Here is a 17,411-nt window from a genome sequence, read left to right as displayed (position 1 = left end):
ACTCAGCGTCACTATCAGGAACGAGCCGGATACGCTTCAGATTGGGCGCCATTTCTCAAGCGCTATATTTGGTTACTGTTGCCTTCAGTTTATATGAATTGGCCGTTACAGATAATAGTTTGCTAAACACTATTTTCACAGAAAATTCTGTATTTCTTTTTTAAGACAGTCAATCTTATTTATTATATCACAAAAATGACTTCAGTGACAATGAAGCAGACCTTGAAGAGAAAGCAGAGGAAAGCTCTTCTGAAGAAGAGACCAAACCCAGAGACAGAACATCTAAACCGAAGCTAGATTTGACTGAAACTGCTACGATTGCTCAGAGATACAATGTAAACGAAAGGGCTGCGGCACATATAACATCAACTGTGCTTCAGTCAGCTTTAAAGACTGGAATTATAACTTTTCAACAATCTAGCAACATAACTCTGCTTTTATTGTGGACAGGAGCAAAATAAGGCATGCGAAACTTAAAGTTGCTCGGAATTTAAAAGAACATTCTAGAAATGTTGATCCCATTAAAAGCCTATACTTTGATGGTCAAAGGGAAGACACTAAAACACACGCAGGCATCGTTACAGAAGAGCACTTATCACTTGTGGCTGAACCTAACTCTCAATACGTTGGTGACGTGACACCATCCTCTGGCTTTGGCCATGACGAGACCGCGGCTATTTTCGAGTACATCATGAACCAAATCGAAGGTGGCTTTGATGAAGTTGAGGTTCTTGGATGTGATGGAACAAACACTAACACTAGTTGGAAGGGAGGTATTCGTCGAAAATTAAAGGAACTAACAGGCTATTTGTTTCTTGCATTTTAATGAACTGCTTTTCCGAGCTCTGTTCACGAATATTGGCGCTAATTCAAGCCCCTATTCTTACACAGGTCCCATAGGTTCAAACCTATCTGACTGTGAAAAGCTTCCAATGGTGTAATTGAAACCAATAAAATGTGATTTACCTCATCATAGTCAGAAGAGCTCAGAAAACTCAGTAAAGACCTGTGATACTTATCTCAAGTCTCCCATTGCTAATGGTCCTTGTCACGTCTTTGAGAACTTTCACAGGTCTAGATACTTACCAAATGAATACCAGGCTGTAATCCGTTCATCCATTCAGACGAATGCATTTCTCGCACTCCCAGAGAATGTTCTCTTCGCCATGATAACTGATGGTCTACTTGCTGTCCGACAAGATGTATTACATAAGATTCTTAGTGCTCGAAAACACGAAGCAGAGAATCTTCATAACACTATTAGATATAACATCATTCCTAGACTGAATTTTGAGGCGAAAAATAACACTGAAATGATCTTTTGGGAAAGCACTGATGTTTCAATAACTGTACCAGCAGTTCTAAAGACGGTATCAAATAAATAGCCCATGGACAAACTTTCACTTTCTAACAACACTGTGCCAGAATAGTCCTCCACCCGCACGATGGCAGTAGAACGGATAGTGAAATTAGTCACTGAAGCAGCCTCCCGAGTATGTGGCAATGATGCTAGGGACGGGATGATCAGGTCAACCTTACTTTCTAGGCAAGCTGTGTCTAAATTGCAATCAAAGTCCCAATTTGTGAAAATTGTTCCTGACAGTGACGAATTGGTTAGTTCATCCATCCCTATATATGGTTGGTTGGTTGGGTAGGGCTGGCGGAGGAGCCTTAGGTGCAGCCACATCCACGTGGTAGACGCTTGAACAGGCTATATGACCAGGTAAGCGAGGACCTGAAAAAGCCGCTTTAATGTACTGAATTTGCCCCCTTTGCGGGCCCCAGAGGAGGCACCCCTATCCCACCTCTGGGGCATATAACTGGCATTTTGAGACTTGAATGTCAGTTTTCATAGCATCTGGCATATATAAATCCAAAAATATGTTTATTTTAACATAACTAAAATTCATGAACAATTTTGGTATTTTTTGTAATTTTCAGCGAAATTTTGAAACTTTGAGGCATTAGTTCTCACAGAAGATATTATCTGATTTGAAAAAAAATCTATACCTGTAATGTCCATGTGGGTGGGCCACTTTTGCCAGGTATTACATTTCGTTCCGAAAAAAAAGTGGTAAAACGCTGCACCCTATTAGTTAGAATCTCGCGTCTCCTAAACCTCGCCGCTCAAAATAAATTTCGCTTGGCCGAAACTTCACGGGACGAAATTTCGCTTGGCTAAATTTCGCGGATAAAATCTTCCCGATTTATTCAATGAATTTCTGAGATTAAAATAATAATAATAATAATAATAATAATAATAATAATAATAATAATAATAATAATAATAATAATAATAAAATAGTGAGAAAAAGAAGAATGACTCAATGATATAGGGCCAGAAACGCTTACTTTAGATAGTAGAAGCTTTAAAAAATGACGGGTTCAGAATAAATGGATATATAATCCTAAATTAAAGCCAAATGAAGAGAAATCTTATTCATCGAATCTAGTTTCGTCCTTCATTTGTTCGTTTTTTTCTTGCTAAAAAAATCAATAACACTATATAGGGTGAACCTGAAAGATGTGCACAAACTCGGAGAGGTGATTAGTGACATCAAAAGAAGACAAAAAGTTTTCTTGCATGTTATCGAATTCTGCGTCGTGTACGAGTGACAGGGGTGCAAACTTGGAATTGACAGTCTAATTCTGACAATAGGGATGGAACAGAAAAATGTGCACGATCTTCGGGAGGTAATTCGTAACATCAAAAGACGACAAAAAGTCCTCTTACACGTTGCCGAATTCTCCGTCGTGTACAAGTGACAGGGGTGCCAACTTGAGATTGACAATCAAATCCTGACCTCATATACCTATCAACTAGCATTTACTGAAGGAAGAAAAAACAAACACTAAATTCAGGAGCGCCATAGTTCACGAATTAGTTTCATTAATTAATGCGTAGTCAACTTATCGACTTCCAACGTAATTACCGCTGGCTTTTTAGACCTACAAGACCTCAAATGACCTTCAAGAGGTAGCAACTCTCATATTGTGTTCACGAGTTGGATATACTTCTAACCTGTTGTTTGTTATTAATTAAATCCCATTGCATAAGATATGCATTTCCTGAAGTTGGATCCAAGTCTCCTGTGAGCATTCGAAACGTTGTTGTTTTACCAGTGCCATTGACTCCTAAAAGACCAAAACATTCTCCATAACCAACTCCATATTGTAATCCTCTAACAGCTGAAAACTTCTTGAAATTTTTCTTCAAATCTTCAATCAATAAAACATCAGAATTGGAACTCAATTTTTCTGGGAGACCTATGGAATAAAAGAACCAAAGAAAAATGACAAAGTATTTCATGAGACAAATTATCTAACAATATTAAAATATTTAGTACTCTTTTGAATTACTTAAAAGTTTATTATATATCGTATAATATATTGAATATTTTACCTATTCCTCTATTAGTAACAGGAAAAATATTAATATAGCTTTACTATATACGGCAACGTTTTAAAGTAGAAGTCAAGTGAAAAACTAAGTGTTAACCAGTTCATTTCAGTATCAAGAAAAATATGGACTTAGAAATTACCTTATGCGTACAGTAAAACTCAATCGAAAACAATCCATATTCCATTTTATATATTTTGTATCTCTACTTTAGCATTGTAATATATGACTATTTTTTACTCACTCGAGACTAGAAAACAGTTATAAATTTCTGAAAAGTTTAATACTTGCATAATACATAATCTTAATGATCCAAGACGTTTTCGATCAAAATTGTTGGGTAGATACTACAAATGAAAGAAGCGAATGGGTTTTTAAAAATCTGCTGAAAAATGGTTCTTGGAAGGAGAAAGCTCCGATCCAAAAGTTTGAAAGTCGACGCTTACAGCACAGAAAGAAGTACATCGATGCGAATAAAATTGTGTACATTTATAGTAGATGTAAAATAAAAGAACACGTGATTCATATTTCCCTTGACACTGAAGTTGGGGCAGGGCAAAGACCCCTCTAAACTTATGATCTCGCAATGCCAAAATTGACAATGAAGGTAGTCCAGAAATTCATTAAGCATACGCAGGATTGTAAAGAAATTGCATAGAGGGACAATCACATTAAATAAGCAAATATATGTTCTTATTTTTTTGTGGACAATTGTTCTTGAGAGCAAAAGATCCCGCACAAAAATTTAAAAATCAACGCCATGAGCACAGGAAAAGGTTGACCAAAAGGAATGAAATTGTGCATAGTTACACTAAACGTGAAATAAGGGGATATGTGTTTCATATTTTCCTTGACAAAACAAGTAAAGCAGAGGCTCCTCCAAACTTATGATCACAGAATGTGAAAATTGGTAATGAAGGTAGTTCAGACATATCTAAAGTACATAGAAGATTGTAGCAAAAGTGCGTACAAAGGCAGTACGAATAAAATGAGCGAATACATTTTTTTTTTAATTTTCAGCGAAAAAAACGGCTCTTGTGGGCAAAACCTCGCATTCAAAACTTGCAAGTCAACACCAAGAGCCCAGGAAGAAGACCAAATCGATTGAAATTACAAATATACTAGACGTAAAATAAAGGACTACGTATTTCGTATTTTTCTAGACGAAACGGTTTTCGGGTGCACGAAAATTGTGGCAGCAAGCGCCAATCACAAGCATAGAGGAGGAAAAAAGCGAATGAAATGTTTATAGAGAGATGAAAGAGAAAATAAGCAAGGACGTGATTTGCAGTGTAGCATAAACACCTAGACCCAGACAATTGTAATTATTGTACTCTCTGAGAGTTTTTTCTGTCATTACTCATTATCCGCTCCCTCTACGTACTCCAACACCACCGGTCCTAGGGCCTACGATGAAAATTCATGTATTCTTCTTTTGGTCTGTTGAGGAACTACTTGGCGCAGCTTAGCTACGCTCCTGTATATATATGTGTCTTAAGACAGGAAATATATATACAGTGTGCTGCTCTACAAAACAGGTCTTTGCTTCTTTTCCCTTCTCATCTCTCTCTAACATTTCATTTGCCTTTCGTTATTGGTACTCACTGCCACAAATCTTTGACTAGGGATCGTGCCCCCAATAACTGTTTTGTCAAGAAAAATATAAACATGTATTCCTTTGTTTTATGTCTAGTCTATCTGTGCGTAATTCCATTCGCTTCGGTTTATTTCTTTCTGCGCTCTTGGCGTCGACTTTCAAAATTTTTGTTGGGGGCTTTAGCGCCCAAGAACAATTTTCCGCAGAAAACAATAAAACACTTATTCGCTATTTCATATCTAGTATCTATCTATCGAATTTGATGTAAATGGACTCACGAGGGAACCTATCCAAGTGCAACTCTGACTTCGAGTCGAGACTATGGCCGTTGGATACTTTGTCCCAAAAGAACATAACACGAAAGGGAATACATCCTCGATCGCAACCATTGCGAAGGTATAAGCGTGAAAAGTTCGAAATTGAGCTCCATACTATACATAACAAAGTCAGATTCCGGGCCAATTTTCGGAAACGGTCGGGTAAGGAAACCCAGCGAATACAAATCAAATTTGTGTGGGGAGCCCAGCACCTTTTGAATGAAAAATTTGTGTCCCCGGGGCACTCGCAAGGTCCCAGGCGGAGTCCAACTCAAAATTTACAAATGGAACCGGGAGTCAAGTAGCATACTGTATGAAAGCTATTGTCAAATAAAAGAAGATATAACAAATCTCAACTCTCTACGATAACCCTGTGCAAACGAGCAACTGGTCAAAATGTCAATACAACCTACATCAGAAAATGTATGGCCACTCTTCTAAATCCGTTAAATTGCGACAATAAAAAAACAGAAAAACACGTTTAAAAGTACAAGGTATGACATTTTGGGGGCCGCGGTGGCTCAGTGGTAAAGCGTTCACCTCTGGTGCTTGGGGTCCAGGGTTCGATCCCAGTCATCGCCACGTGAGCTTTGTGGTGGGCAAACACCGTGTGAGTGGGTTTCCTCGTGTTCTCCCGTTTCCTCCCACTCTCTTCATTCCATCATTTCATTCATTACTCATCATCACCGTCTTCTTTAGCCTAACCGGCATAACCGTGGGACGTAAAACTCAAAGATTTCATTTCTTGTATTGACATTTTGACCAGTTGCCCGTTTGCACAGGGTTGTCGTAGAGAGTTGAGATTTGTTCTATCTTCTTTTATTTAACAATAGCTTTCACACAATATGCTACTTGACCCCTGGTTCCATTTGCAAATTTTGAGTTGGACCCCGCCTGGGACCCTGCGAGTGCCCCGGGGACACAAATTTTTCATTCAAAAGGTGCTGGGCTCCCCACACTAATTTGATATGTATTCGCTGAGTTTCCTTACCCGACCGTTTCCGAAAAATCCGACCCGGGATCCGACTTTGTAATGTATAGTTTGAAGCTCAATTTCTATCTTTTCACGCTTATATCTTCGCAACGGTTGCGATCGAGGATGTATCCGTTTTCGTGTCATGTTCTTTTGGGACAAGGTATCGAACGGCCATAGTCTCGACTCGAAGTCAGAGTTGCACTTGGATAGGTTCCCTCATCAGACCTCTAAGATCATGTTCCTTGTTATAGAAAATTGAATCCAAACCATGCGAGGTAAATCACTCTGTCTGGACCGCATTAATCATTTGCTAGAGGGAGTGTAAGAAATTTTAGTTGAAGAAAGAAATGTACATAATTACACCAAATTTCTTTTACACTATAACAAAATGTGATAATTTTTAGTAATTCTACATGAATTATTTTTAATGTAGAAAAAGATCCGACTTTGGCTGCCAGTCTGCAGATCTCTATGTCACTGTGTGATGTTCCAACGAGGGCAAACGTTTAAAGATCTCTGAGGCAAGCTTACGGGAAAATAGATAAGCTAAAGTCACGATGCTGATGTTACCAATCTTGAATCAGGATTGCAAAGTCTATACTAAAACAAAAATAATTCGGTCGCTCCTCATTCCTATAAAAGAATAAATATTCGTAATTATTGTTTATTAATTGCTATTCTTTGTATTAATTGGGAAGGCATGTAACTTTGTGACTACATTATAGAGTCGTCACTGTGATTTGTTGATATTCTGTTTCGGTTGGCAAGACTGAAAATTACGAGAATAATTCAACCAGGCAGTCGGAGAGGTATAGCCACAAGTAGGATGGACGCTCGTGCGATTGTGGCCATTGTTGTACTTAATAAGAGCAAAATATATCCATTAAGCATATTTTGGCCTATATTAATTTAATATATATAAACATATCAACCCGTTCATGCAAACTCTTGCCATAGCACGCTTTTGGAAGAGTGAGGTATATACTAGTAGATATATTTTGTGGAATCAGATTTATGCAGATATTATCATATCTTCTTGATAAAACAGAAGGCATGAGACAGTGCAACAAAGTGAGTATGGCCTCAGATTAATTACACTGATTATTCATCGAATTACAATACGAGGATTGTTACAAAAGTTTTAAGCCTAAGAAACATACTTAGACATGTAAAACTTTCATATTTAATCTATCTGTGTTGATATAGACGATCATATTAATACTGTATGTATGGACATGGTAGGCCTATTTGACGATTTAGAAGATTACTACTTACGAAATGGCTTATCTAACCTAAACGCCAATCTATAGGGAATAGATCTTTTATTTCATTCTCTCATTCCATTAAAACCACTTCTGTATTTCTGGTTTTACTCTATTACTGCAAGTGGATGTTTATACGAAATAGACAGATTTGTCTTGGTTAAATCAACAACTAGCATGAAAACTACGCTTAAGTTTGAAGAACTTTCATTTTCCCAGAACGATTGTTATTGACAACGGTCTACTTTGTTTTTACTGATTTTTTCGTCTCTACTGCAGAGATAGACATATTTAGTTCACTTCTTTCCTTGTCACCTTCAAGGTAATGGGATCATCAAAAAGAGCGATGCAGTGTATAGAGATTTTCAGTGACGGCCTTTGAGGGAATCACATCGGTAAAAAAAAAAAAAAAAAAAAAGGATTTTATCGCTTCAAATTAAGGGAAGAAAATTTACTTAATGTACTAATTCTTGTATATGTAAAATGAATATGGAAAAGTTGAAAGTGATGTTTAACAACTTGTTAAGAATATATTTTGTAAAATTAAAGAATATGGAATTAAAGAAAGTGAATACTAATGTCTATCAGCGGCAAAATATTCTTTTGGATTGCAATATGACGGAAGAAAGTAGGCCAGGTACATTCAGAAGGTATGCCTGGGTATTAGAAAGTAAAATGCCAATGTATCTATGAATCTGAAAAGCATAAATTCTTCAATGAATTTCTTCTATCTGTTTGTTCATATGAATCGAAAAGATGAACACTAACAAAATATAACTATAGTGAAGCTTAGAGAGGCGGCATACACTACAAAGATAGGAGAGAATACATAGATCAAGTAGATGAAAGAAATAACAAGTACTATCATCAAAATAAAGGCTGTGAAATTGCAGTACACCAAACATATTGCAAGAAGAAATGATGATCGATGAACAGAAATAACCTTCGCAGAATATGAAGACAAGAAATGTTCTAGAAGCTTCTCAGACAAGATGATGTGGCGTAATCAAATAGCTGTATACGCTACTATGAGAAGGGATTACCCAAGATATATATATATAATCTCGCAACCATGCCTATAAACTGAAGAAATATGTGTATATTTAATATGGAAATGACATTGTTAATATTGTGGTGGTATGCAATTATTAATTCTTATTGATAATGTAATGTTGAGAAGTTTTAATATCAGACGGTTTGATTTTATCATGTTTAAGAACTGTTATTACTGAATGATATAGAAAAAGGCGTTAAACTAGATATTTAACAATAAGAAAGTCAAAATATGAACTAATTGCAACGATATGTGAACTGGTCAAACAGACAGTAAGTATATTAGTCAATATCTGTAAATATAGGAAAATTACACAGTAAAAGAAAAGACTTATTTTAACTTACTCAGAATTTCTTGTGCTGCTCTATGTCTTTCCTGTTGAACATCTTCTTCTATATCAGAAGTATCTGATGTTACACTTGGTTTCTTGAATAACCTGATCACCATTGTTTGAAGCTTAGAGTGAAGTTCACATTCAATTGCAACCAGTAGAAGGAAATAGACTACGCTATCAGCGAAAAGTAATATTACATTATTCTTAATAGTGTACTGACCATCAAGAAAGTACGAAGCATCCTTGTTACATATTCCTCTCTCACTGCATGCATTTTCTAAAAATAAATAAATTAAAATTAATTAAACGTAATGAGATAGTCATCCGATTTTATGATTATTCTGACCGATTTGGGTATATGAATAGGTCTATGTATATGTGTGGTTTATAAATATTTCCTAATGTCAGGATGATTTTTACATTTTATGTTTATTTATATTATTTTGTTTTAAGAATCTTTTACCCTTTAACAACAGAAAAGAAACTATAATTCTATTAATAAAAATCAAATGTAATTTGATCCAATGTTGTAAACTGAAAAAAAATGCTAATTAGTGATGAAACTAAAGGAAATCTCCTCAAGGGCTGCTCTCGGAAATTTTATATTCTAGATGAAAAGCATGTCTGCGCCCTCGTAATCTTCTCCCTCAAACCCAAACCTAAGTGAAGCCTTGTCACATCTGGCATTTTCATCACATGATCACATTGTTACCATTTGTTTAAGCATTACATAAAATAAAACTTACTCCCAATGGCTCTTCTATGGTATTAATAAGTAATATATATAAGCCAATTATTTAAAAAAAAACATTTTTATTGCTGTGGTATTTGGAATGAAATTAATTTGTGTAATTATTCTGTCAAAAGCTGAGTAGCTTAAAAATGTCCAAATCAGTTGTTATTTCATTATATAAATTTGGTCTCTGTGAAAGAATGACCTTTGACTAATCGACAGTCTAGGGCGGGAAAGGTGGAAGAGGTGAGTATTTTGCGCTACACGGGTAGGAATGTGAAGGGATAATTCTTAAAGTAGGGCTTTAGACCTTAAGTTTCCATTGTTCAGACAAAATAAAATATCTTCTCACTTCCCAATTTGTTTTATTTACTAGGTTTTCTTTCACAACTTCAGTTCAATAATTTCTTCTGACTTTGTTCATTAAACTTCAGGTATCTACCTTACTTCTGCTAAAAACAGCAAAATTGCTAAATATATTCAGGAATAGTTATGAAGCACGACTTTCTTCCATTTTAAAACACCATGAAGTACTTAGTCTTAACATAAGACATTCAGCAAATCACGGATTCACACGCCAGTTTCCATGTCTACATTACATTAAAAAGTATGGAAATATAAACATATACAAGACTATGAATCTGATCCACTTCTTTTTAATAATCATCGAAGTTTCTGAGTGAATAATTTTGAAATATTTACCTCAATTAACGAAATCGAATATTTAGATTACGACAGTACTGAAATAATATAAATTCACAGAATTTCGAAGAATTTTCCTAAATATATGCATTTCAATGAGTAACAAACATAATCATTATTGTACCGATGCTAATAGATGGAGTCAGTATCAACGCTTACTAGACTAAATGGAAATTGTACGAATAATGCAAATTTATTCTCCAGTCGAGAATGTAATGGCCAATGAAGAACGCTAAAACAGATAATAACCCTATCAAGGTGTTCGAAAGAATTTCTAGATACTCTCAATAAGATTACTGTGTCATTACTCATATGTTTTCCATTTACTTTGTGCCTACAAGCTTTAAATGCCAGCTGGTGTCAATTGATGCAACTATTTGACATTTGTAGAGCGTAATACTAATAGATCAAAATGTATTTATTATAATATTATCGAGTTCATGCTGAAAACAATGCCATAATATAAAGTATTAGTAAAGATTTAATACTTCTTGCTTCACTTAAATCAATTGCTAACTGCTGGAAGCAGAACGCGCAATGTAAACAAACACAGTAGACCGCTTATTTGTTTATGAGCGATGAAAGATCTCTGCATGTTATGAAGTGTGAAAATCAATTAGGGAGAGGTGATGGTGTGCTGTGTATGCTACAATACATCCAGAGACAATAAAGAACTGTCATACAAAGTTAATAACCATAGGCCCTGTAAAAGACATAAGGAAAAGTGGCCACTCATCTGCATTACGGTTTGAGGAAATGTAGCAAGACCTCAAGAAATGTTTACCCACAGCCCGAAACAATCAAAACACCAAGCAGCTCGTGAAAGTGAATTATCAAGTCATGCAATATATACTAGGTGGTTTTATTAGCGAATGGAGAAAAGAATCAATTTTTAGCACACCAACTCCTCTATAGGTACGAATTCAATGTTACACAAAGAATTCATGTTCGAGACTGGATCGAGACTCGAACCAGAGATTTTTGGTATACCGTGCCGATATAACCTGTCTACTCAGTCTGCTTTCAGAACAGCCATACAGTTGTTGCCTCCATTCGTTAATATATTACAACCGTCTGAGGTGTTCTGAATGTTGAGACTGGATTGTCTAAGCAGAACACATAGTTGTTGTACAAGCCATGTGGTCTGAGTCAAAGAACGTCCACTTCAAGAATGAGAGTGTGTATGGCTGTTCTGGGAGCGAACTGGATAGAGTACTGGTTAACGTATCGACATGGTATGCCGAAGATCCTGAGTTCGAGTCCCAGTCCAATGATGCATTTTTCACTCTTTGTGTAAACGTGTGGTTTTGCATAAAGAACTCAATTTCCGCCCCCCATTATGCACATTAATTGAGATTCGAGGACCGTGATTGAAAGATAGAATTCGGAAAATTAATGCTGGCCTGGCACGAAGATTGGGTACAAGTGTTTGAAAACATCTTGTGGAGTGACGGAACCATATTCCATATTGAGAATTTTGTCAATCACCATAACTGCCATTACTGGGCATCACATTGTAATGATTCCCAAATGGCTGTTGTGAGAATGCAAACTCGTCCCAAAGTGAGTGTGTGGTGCGGAATGACAAAGACTCGTTGGCTCATATCTTCTACGTGATACCATGAATGCCGACCTCTGTCTTCAAATGCTTCAAGATTACATGTGACCTACAATATCGGAATGGGAAAACATTGATGATCTTATTTTCATGCAAGATTGTGAACCATCCTACTTTCAAAGTAATTGCTCGCAAGTGGTTGGACCAAAAGTTTCCTGACGTTGACTTGGATGGTATGGAATTCACAAATGATCAGCAAGAAGTCCAGGTCTCATTCCGTGTCGTTATTGTTTTTTCTTGTGGGACTACATTAAGGAGGAGGTGTATAAATCGAAACCACGTACAGTGGATAAAAAGGAGATACGGATTCAAGAGGTTATTGCCTACACCCTAATTGACTTTTCAGAAAAGTAGTAATCGTATTCTGGCCATTTAAGGAAGCTGGTTAACAGCACAGGTGACTATATTGATATTTAACATATCCTTTTGCTTTCTTATTTAACAAGGGATGTGTATGTGTTTTTCTATTAAATGAGAATCAATATTTCATAATTGATAAGTTTTTAATACCTAGCTATTTTTCACTCACCCTATATATATTATACTCAAGTGTGTAAATTTCTCAATTTTACATTAATATAGAAATTTAAGGATTTTAAATAAATAATCTTACTACAACATGCCAACAGCCATGTATCCGATGACGACTCCTGACATATGATATCCATTGTCTCTTCAGGAATGATAGGGCATATCTTATTATTTCTGGTCAATATCCAAAAGTTTTTAAGGCCAAGAGCTAGCGAGCAATGAGGTAATATTCCAAAAGTCAAATCTGCTCTTATGTAATTATATATATTTTCAAATGGATTTTCATGAAGAATTATCAGAATGAATACTGAAATGAAATAAAGTAAATAAATAAATAACAAATAACACAATCGAAAAAAAATAATTAGCTTTAAATATAACATTTAATTCAAGTTGTCTGAAAACTTAAAATTACGAAAACGAGTAAATCATTATATTTACACAAATATATTATCAGGGTGGCCCGGAAGTGGGCGTACCTCCCTTTAGTTTCAACAGTATAGTGTTAATTGTGGTAGAATGTCTGTACACAGTTATTTTGAAGTCTTAAGAGTCTTAACGACACTGTTGTGACACAGCAAGATGGAGCACCAGCGCACTTCGCGATTCACGTGCGCAATTACCTGAATCAGACGCTTCCAGGCCACTGGATTGGAAGAGATTGTGCATCTTCACCAGCATCCTTTGCCTGGCCTCCAAGAAGTCCGATCGGACGACACCAGACAATGCTGTCTGGGGTTTCATAAAGTAACAAGTAAGAAACACTCGACATAACTAACACAACGCAGGAATTATGAGCAGCTGTGGAACACGCCTTCACCCTTATGACTCCTTATGACTTCACCAAATATCTGCGAGAACTTGGCGCAGAATTCAGCTGTGTTACGACATGGATGGTGATCATACCGATGTCTATGACTCTTAAGACTTCAAGGTAACTGTTTACAGACATTCTACCATAACTAACACTATACTGTTGAAACTAAAGAGGGGGTAGGCCCACTTCCAGACCATCTTGTATGTGTTGCAGCTATGAAAATAGAGAGTGACAGAAAATAAATCAGAATTTCACTATTGCCCATCTTTACATTTCTTGTGTTAAAAGGAAAAACTATACGTAGCAGCTCATTTGATATTTCTGAAACAGTTATCAATATTACAAAATCTTTGAAGCTGCTATTAGTGACACAACAGTAAGAAAATTTTACAAAAAAATTTATGTATTAATCTTAACGACTTTTGAGCTTATGTTTGTACTTTAATTCTGATTATCTTCTCAGTAAACACAAAATTAACTGGAAACACAAACATAAATAAATGTTTTAAAGAAAATGAAATGTAAACATTTTTGCTTTCCATGATAAATTTTCTCACAATATACATTGTAGATGTTACTCACTTCATTGAATAAACATTATAATAGAAATGTTAAGTGAACATACTAAGGAGGACATTAATATATGTCGCAATACGAACATGGAAGTATTTCTTAAGACTAAAATTGTCTTCTAAGGTTCATCTGTGTTTCGGGTACGTATCTCGATTGCTGATCGTCGGGATTGTTCAAAGGTTAATCTATATTACACTGATTGTAAATCACATTCTTGTTGTTATTTCAGTGGTAATAAAGTAATCTCTGATATCCGTAGATTTTCATAATTGCTATGAATTCAAAATTATTGAATTAAGCTTTGAACCATCCCGACGATGAGCACTCGAAATAACTATTCAAAATATAGATAAGTTTAATATAGAATCTTAGAAGATAAGTTTAATCTCACAGAGATACTTCCAAGTTAATATTGTGGCTTACTGTAGTAGAAGATTCATACTTTCTACGTGAAAATTTTTCATGTGATTAAAAAAATAAAATGAAATACTCACGGAAAGTGAAGTTCAAACTGATTAAAGTACCGAATGCTCCTGTTTTTGTTTTGACAAAGAAACTGAAAACATATACGAAGTGAATCATGCTTAATCCATATAAAAGCAGAATCAGCAGTAAAGTTCCTACAAGATAAAAGTCAATATAAGAGTGCTTTTTAAGTACAGTATCTTTTGATTCAAGGATACAAAATAACATTAAGAATAATGCAATAATGTATTCCCTTTTCAAAATTAAATTCACTAGGATTTTAACATAATTTTCTTCACGTAAAATTTAGCTAAAATCATGAAACTAAAAACATTAGAAAGTTAACAGATGGAGGAGGGTGTGGTCCATTAAAAACATATTTCTTGCAATGGCTTTTATAAGTTAATCTTTGTTCTATTCTTGATGGACGTAGGTGCCTAGTCAGAAAATGTGTACGCTTTGAATTACAGAAGCAGAAGTATACAAATAAACTCTTGAATGGAGTTTGAAAATTAGTAGTTTATTGTAAGAAAGAAATGATAGCCTTCTAGAGAAAATTTATTTACCAGAAGAATTCAGTTTATGAATAAAAGCAAAACTCAAAATACAGAAGCAAGATGAAGCAATTAGCCAATCGTATGAACAAAAAGGCTCTCAAAATTAGTATTTAGAAAGAACTATAATATACATATAAAAGACTGAATATTGTTGCCTGCGTGGTTCATTAACGGTTATTATTTTCATACTATATAGCAAAATATACACAGGGTGTTAATGTACTATACCGACAAACTGTAAGATCTGATTCCTCACATCAAAATAAGAGAAAAAGTTCATATGGGCCTATGGCGAAAAGTGCATAGTTTCAGAGCTAGGCTGTTCAAAATCGCGAAAAAGCCAAATTTCGAGAGGTCCTATTTTGAATTCCTGAAACTGTGGATGGTGGTCATTATCAGTGTAAAGGAAGCCACTCATACACAATCTAAAAGTGAATATTTTGTCAATTTTCAATAGTGTACAGGGAATTCCCTACAGGGTGTAATTTTCAGGTGTGTTCTCAATAGGGTCTTCAGATATAGCCTGATCTCAAGGAGGGTCCAAAGTGACAGGAGGTAAGCCTTGACAACAATGAACATCCAATGCTTCGGAGGGAAGTCGAAAGTGTTAGGAACCGGCAGCTCCATGTTTTTTTGTGTTCGGAATAACGTGTGATGCGATGTTTTTCGTCACGGTATATTTCACGTTATCTTCATTTATAAGCGTGAAGGAAACCATTGCAGTATGCGTTTTCACGAGTACGAGAGACCGTACTGCTGACGATCCTTAACACTTCCGACATCGCACTAAAGGATTCTGTGTTCACTGCTATCAAGGCTTACTGTTTACCTACTTTGGACCAATCGTAGTCAGAGCATATCCTAAAATTCGGTTGATAGCATGTCTGGGAATTTTACCCTGCACGTAATACTCTATACACTCATTGAACATTAATAAAATATGCATTTTCAGGATGCGCATGCATGACTTCCTTTACGCTGATAAGGACCACCATCCACAGTTTCTCGAATTCGAAATAGAACCTCTTGAAACTGTGCTGTTTTAAGATTTTGGACAGCCCTAGCTCTAAAACTTTTCGCCATAGGTCCATATGAACTTCTCTTATTTTGATGTAAGGAATCACCTCTTATAGTTTGCCAGTATAGTTCATTAACACCCTGTATCCTTCGCAAACCCCGCTGTTTGTTTATACATGTAGTCCTCCTCTTGAGTCCTTACTAATTCATTTTCTTCTATGAATTAGGAGTCAGCGGAAGAAGGAAAAATGAATTAGGGATCAATCCAAGAAGTCATTCAGAGTAGTAATGAATAGCAAACATGAGTTTCGCGAAATATATAGTAACTCTTGATGCACCACACAAATAACAATATTTGTTCTTTATGTGAATTAGGACGTTAATATGCATACATTGAAGTATTAAAATACAAATATTCGAATGACTTTAAAATTTTATTTGAAGAATTGAAGCAAAGACGTTACAGACTTCATTTGTGCTTGTTGCTTCTTTTCTCAGATTAAGGTTCTTAACAGTATAATAAAGTTCAGTTTATATGGAGATGTTTTACTTCTAATATCCAATATCCGTCTTTTACTTATGTTTCGTTTTGTCATTTTTCTTTAATGAAAAAAGTGAAAACTGCAATATTTTAGCATTAGTATAGTTTAGTAATTATGAAGCTTAATAAAACTTAATGATCATCGATGCCGAAACAAAGGCTTACCATTAGATCTCTGTACGGAGCCAGCCAAGTAAATTAGCTTTTTTTTTCTTGTCTAGTTTCTTAACACTTCACTTGATATTACCCTTTCTTTTTGCTTCTAGCGTACCCAAAAGTATCTCTCCCAGATTCTCCACAAGTAGAACTATAATATATTCTTGGTATTTTCAATGAGAATAAAGTTTCAAATCCATCTTGGATGTCTCCTTAGATTGTATTATCCGAATGATATTTAGCATCATAGTGTCGTATTATGAAGCTCATCTCCTTTCTGTAACAAATACTTTCCTTAAAACTTTGTTTTCAAACGTCCCCTGCATTTATTTTTCTTTATGAGTTAGAAGAGAACTTTCCAAGTAGATGTAGCATATCTATTTATTCTGTAGTTGTTTATATTCTTTGCGTGTTCTATGTATTTTAATATAATACAGGTTTACGCATGTAATGTTTAAATAGGTTACGTACCTGAAGAAGTCGTAATTTCCCCATGGGGAAGAAGTTATCAATAAATAAAGAAATAAATACATTTACGTTGGAATCATTAACAATCAACAGCACCAAAACAGCAGAGAGAAAAGAATTACAAAGTAGTCGGTTACCATATCTCAGTATTTACATAGTGGAATTGAAGAAACAGCGAAATTTAATATTAATACCATAACATGATATCAATATATTAATATTTAAGTGTGGTGTAAATTATGAATATGATTCTAAATACCAAAAAATGTAAACAGTTACTCCTTTCGTTCAAT

At 35.3% G+C, this 17,411-nt stretch overlaps 1 protein-coding gene across 2 annotated transcripts in view; it reads right to left on the bottom strand.

The window, feature by feature from the left end:
* LOC145694714 (phospholipid-transporting ATPase ABCA3-like) overlaps window positions 1–17,411 on the bottom strand; it is a 187,752-nt gene that overhangs the window by 22,824 nt on the left and 147,517 nt on the right. The window contains exons 19-22 of one of the 2 annotated variants that reach the window (XM_081771243.1): window positions 14,409–14,534; window positions 12,607–12,831; window positions 8,951–9,217; window positions 3,023–3,267 (exon numbers count right to left, since the gene is read on the bottom strand). In XM_081771243.1, the coding sequence (XP_081627369.1) occupies window positions 3,023–3,267; window positions 8,951–9,217; window positions 12,607–12,831; window positions 14,409–14,534 (863 nt within the window). The remainder of the gene's footprint in view (window positions 1–3,022; window positions 3,268–8,950; window positions 9,218–12,606; window positions 12,832–14,408; window positions 14,535–17,411) is intronic. The other variant, XM_081771244.1, reaches the window with a different exon arrangement.

This window comes from Thermobia domestica, chromosome 9, assembly GCF_964235325.1.
Source record: "Thermobia domestica chromosome 9, izTheDome1.hap1.1, whole genome shotgun sequence".
Classification (NCBI taxonomy): Eukaryota; Metazoa; Arthropoda; class Insecta; order Zygentoma; family Lepismatidae; genus Thermobia; species Thermobia domestica.
Note: the sequence above shows the minus strand (reverse complement) of the source record. Positions and strands in the feature narration are given on the sequence as shown.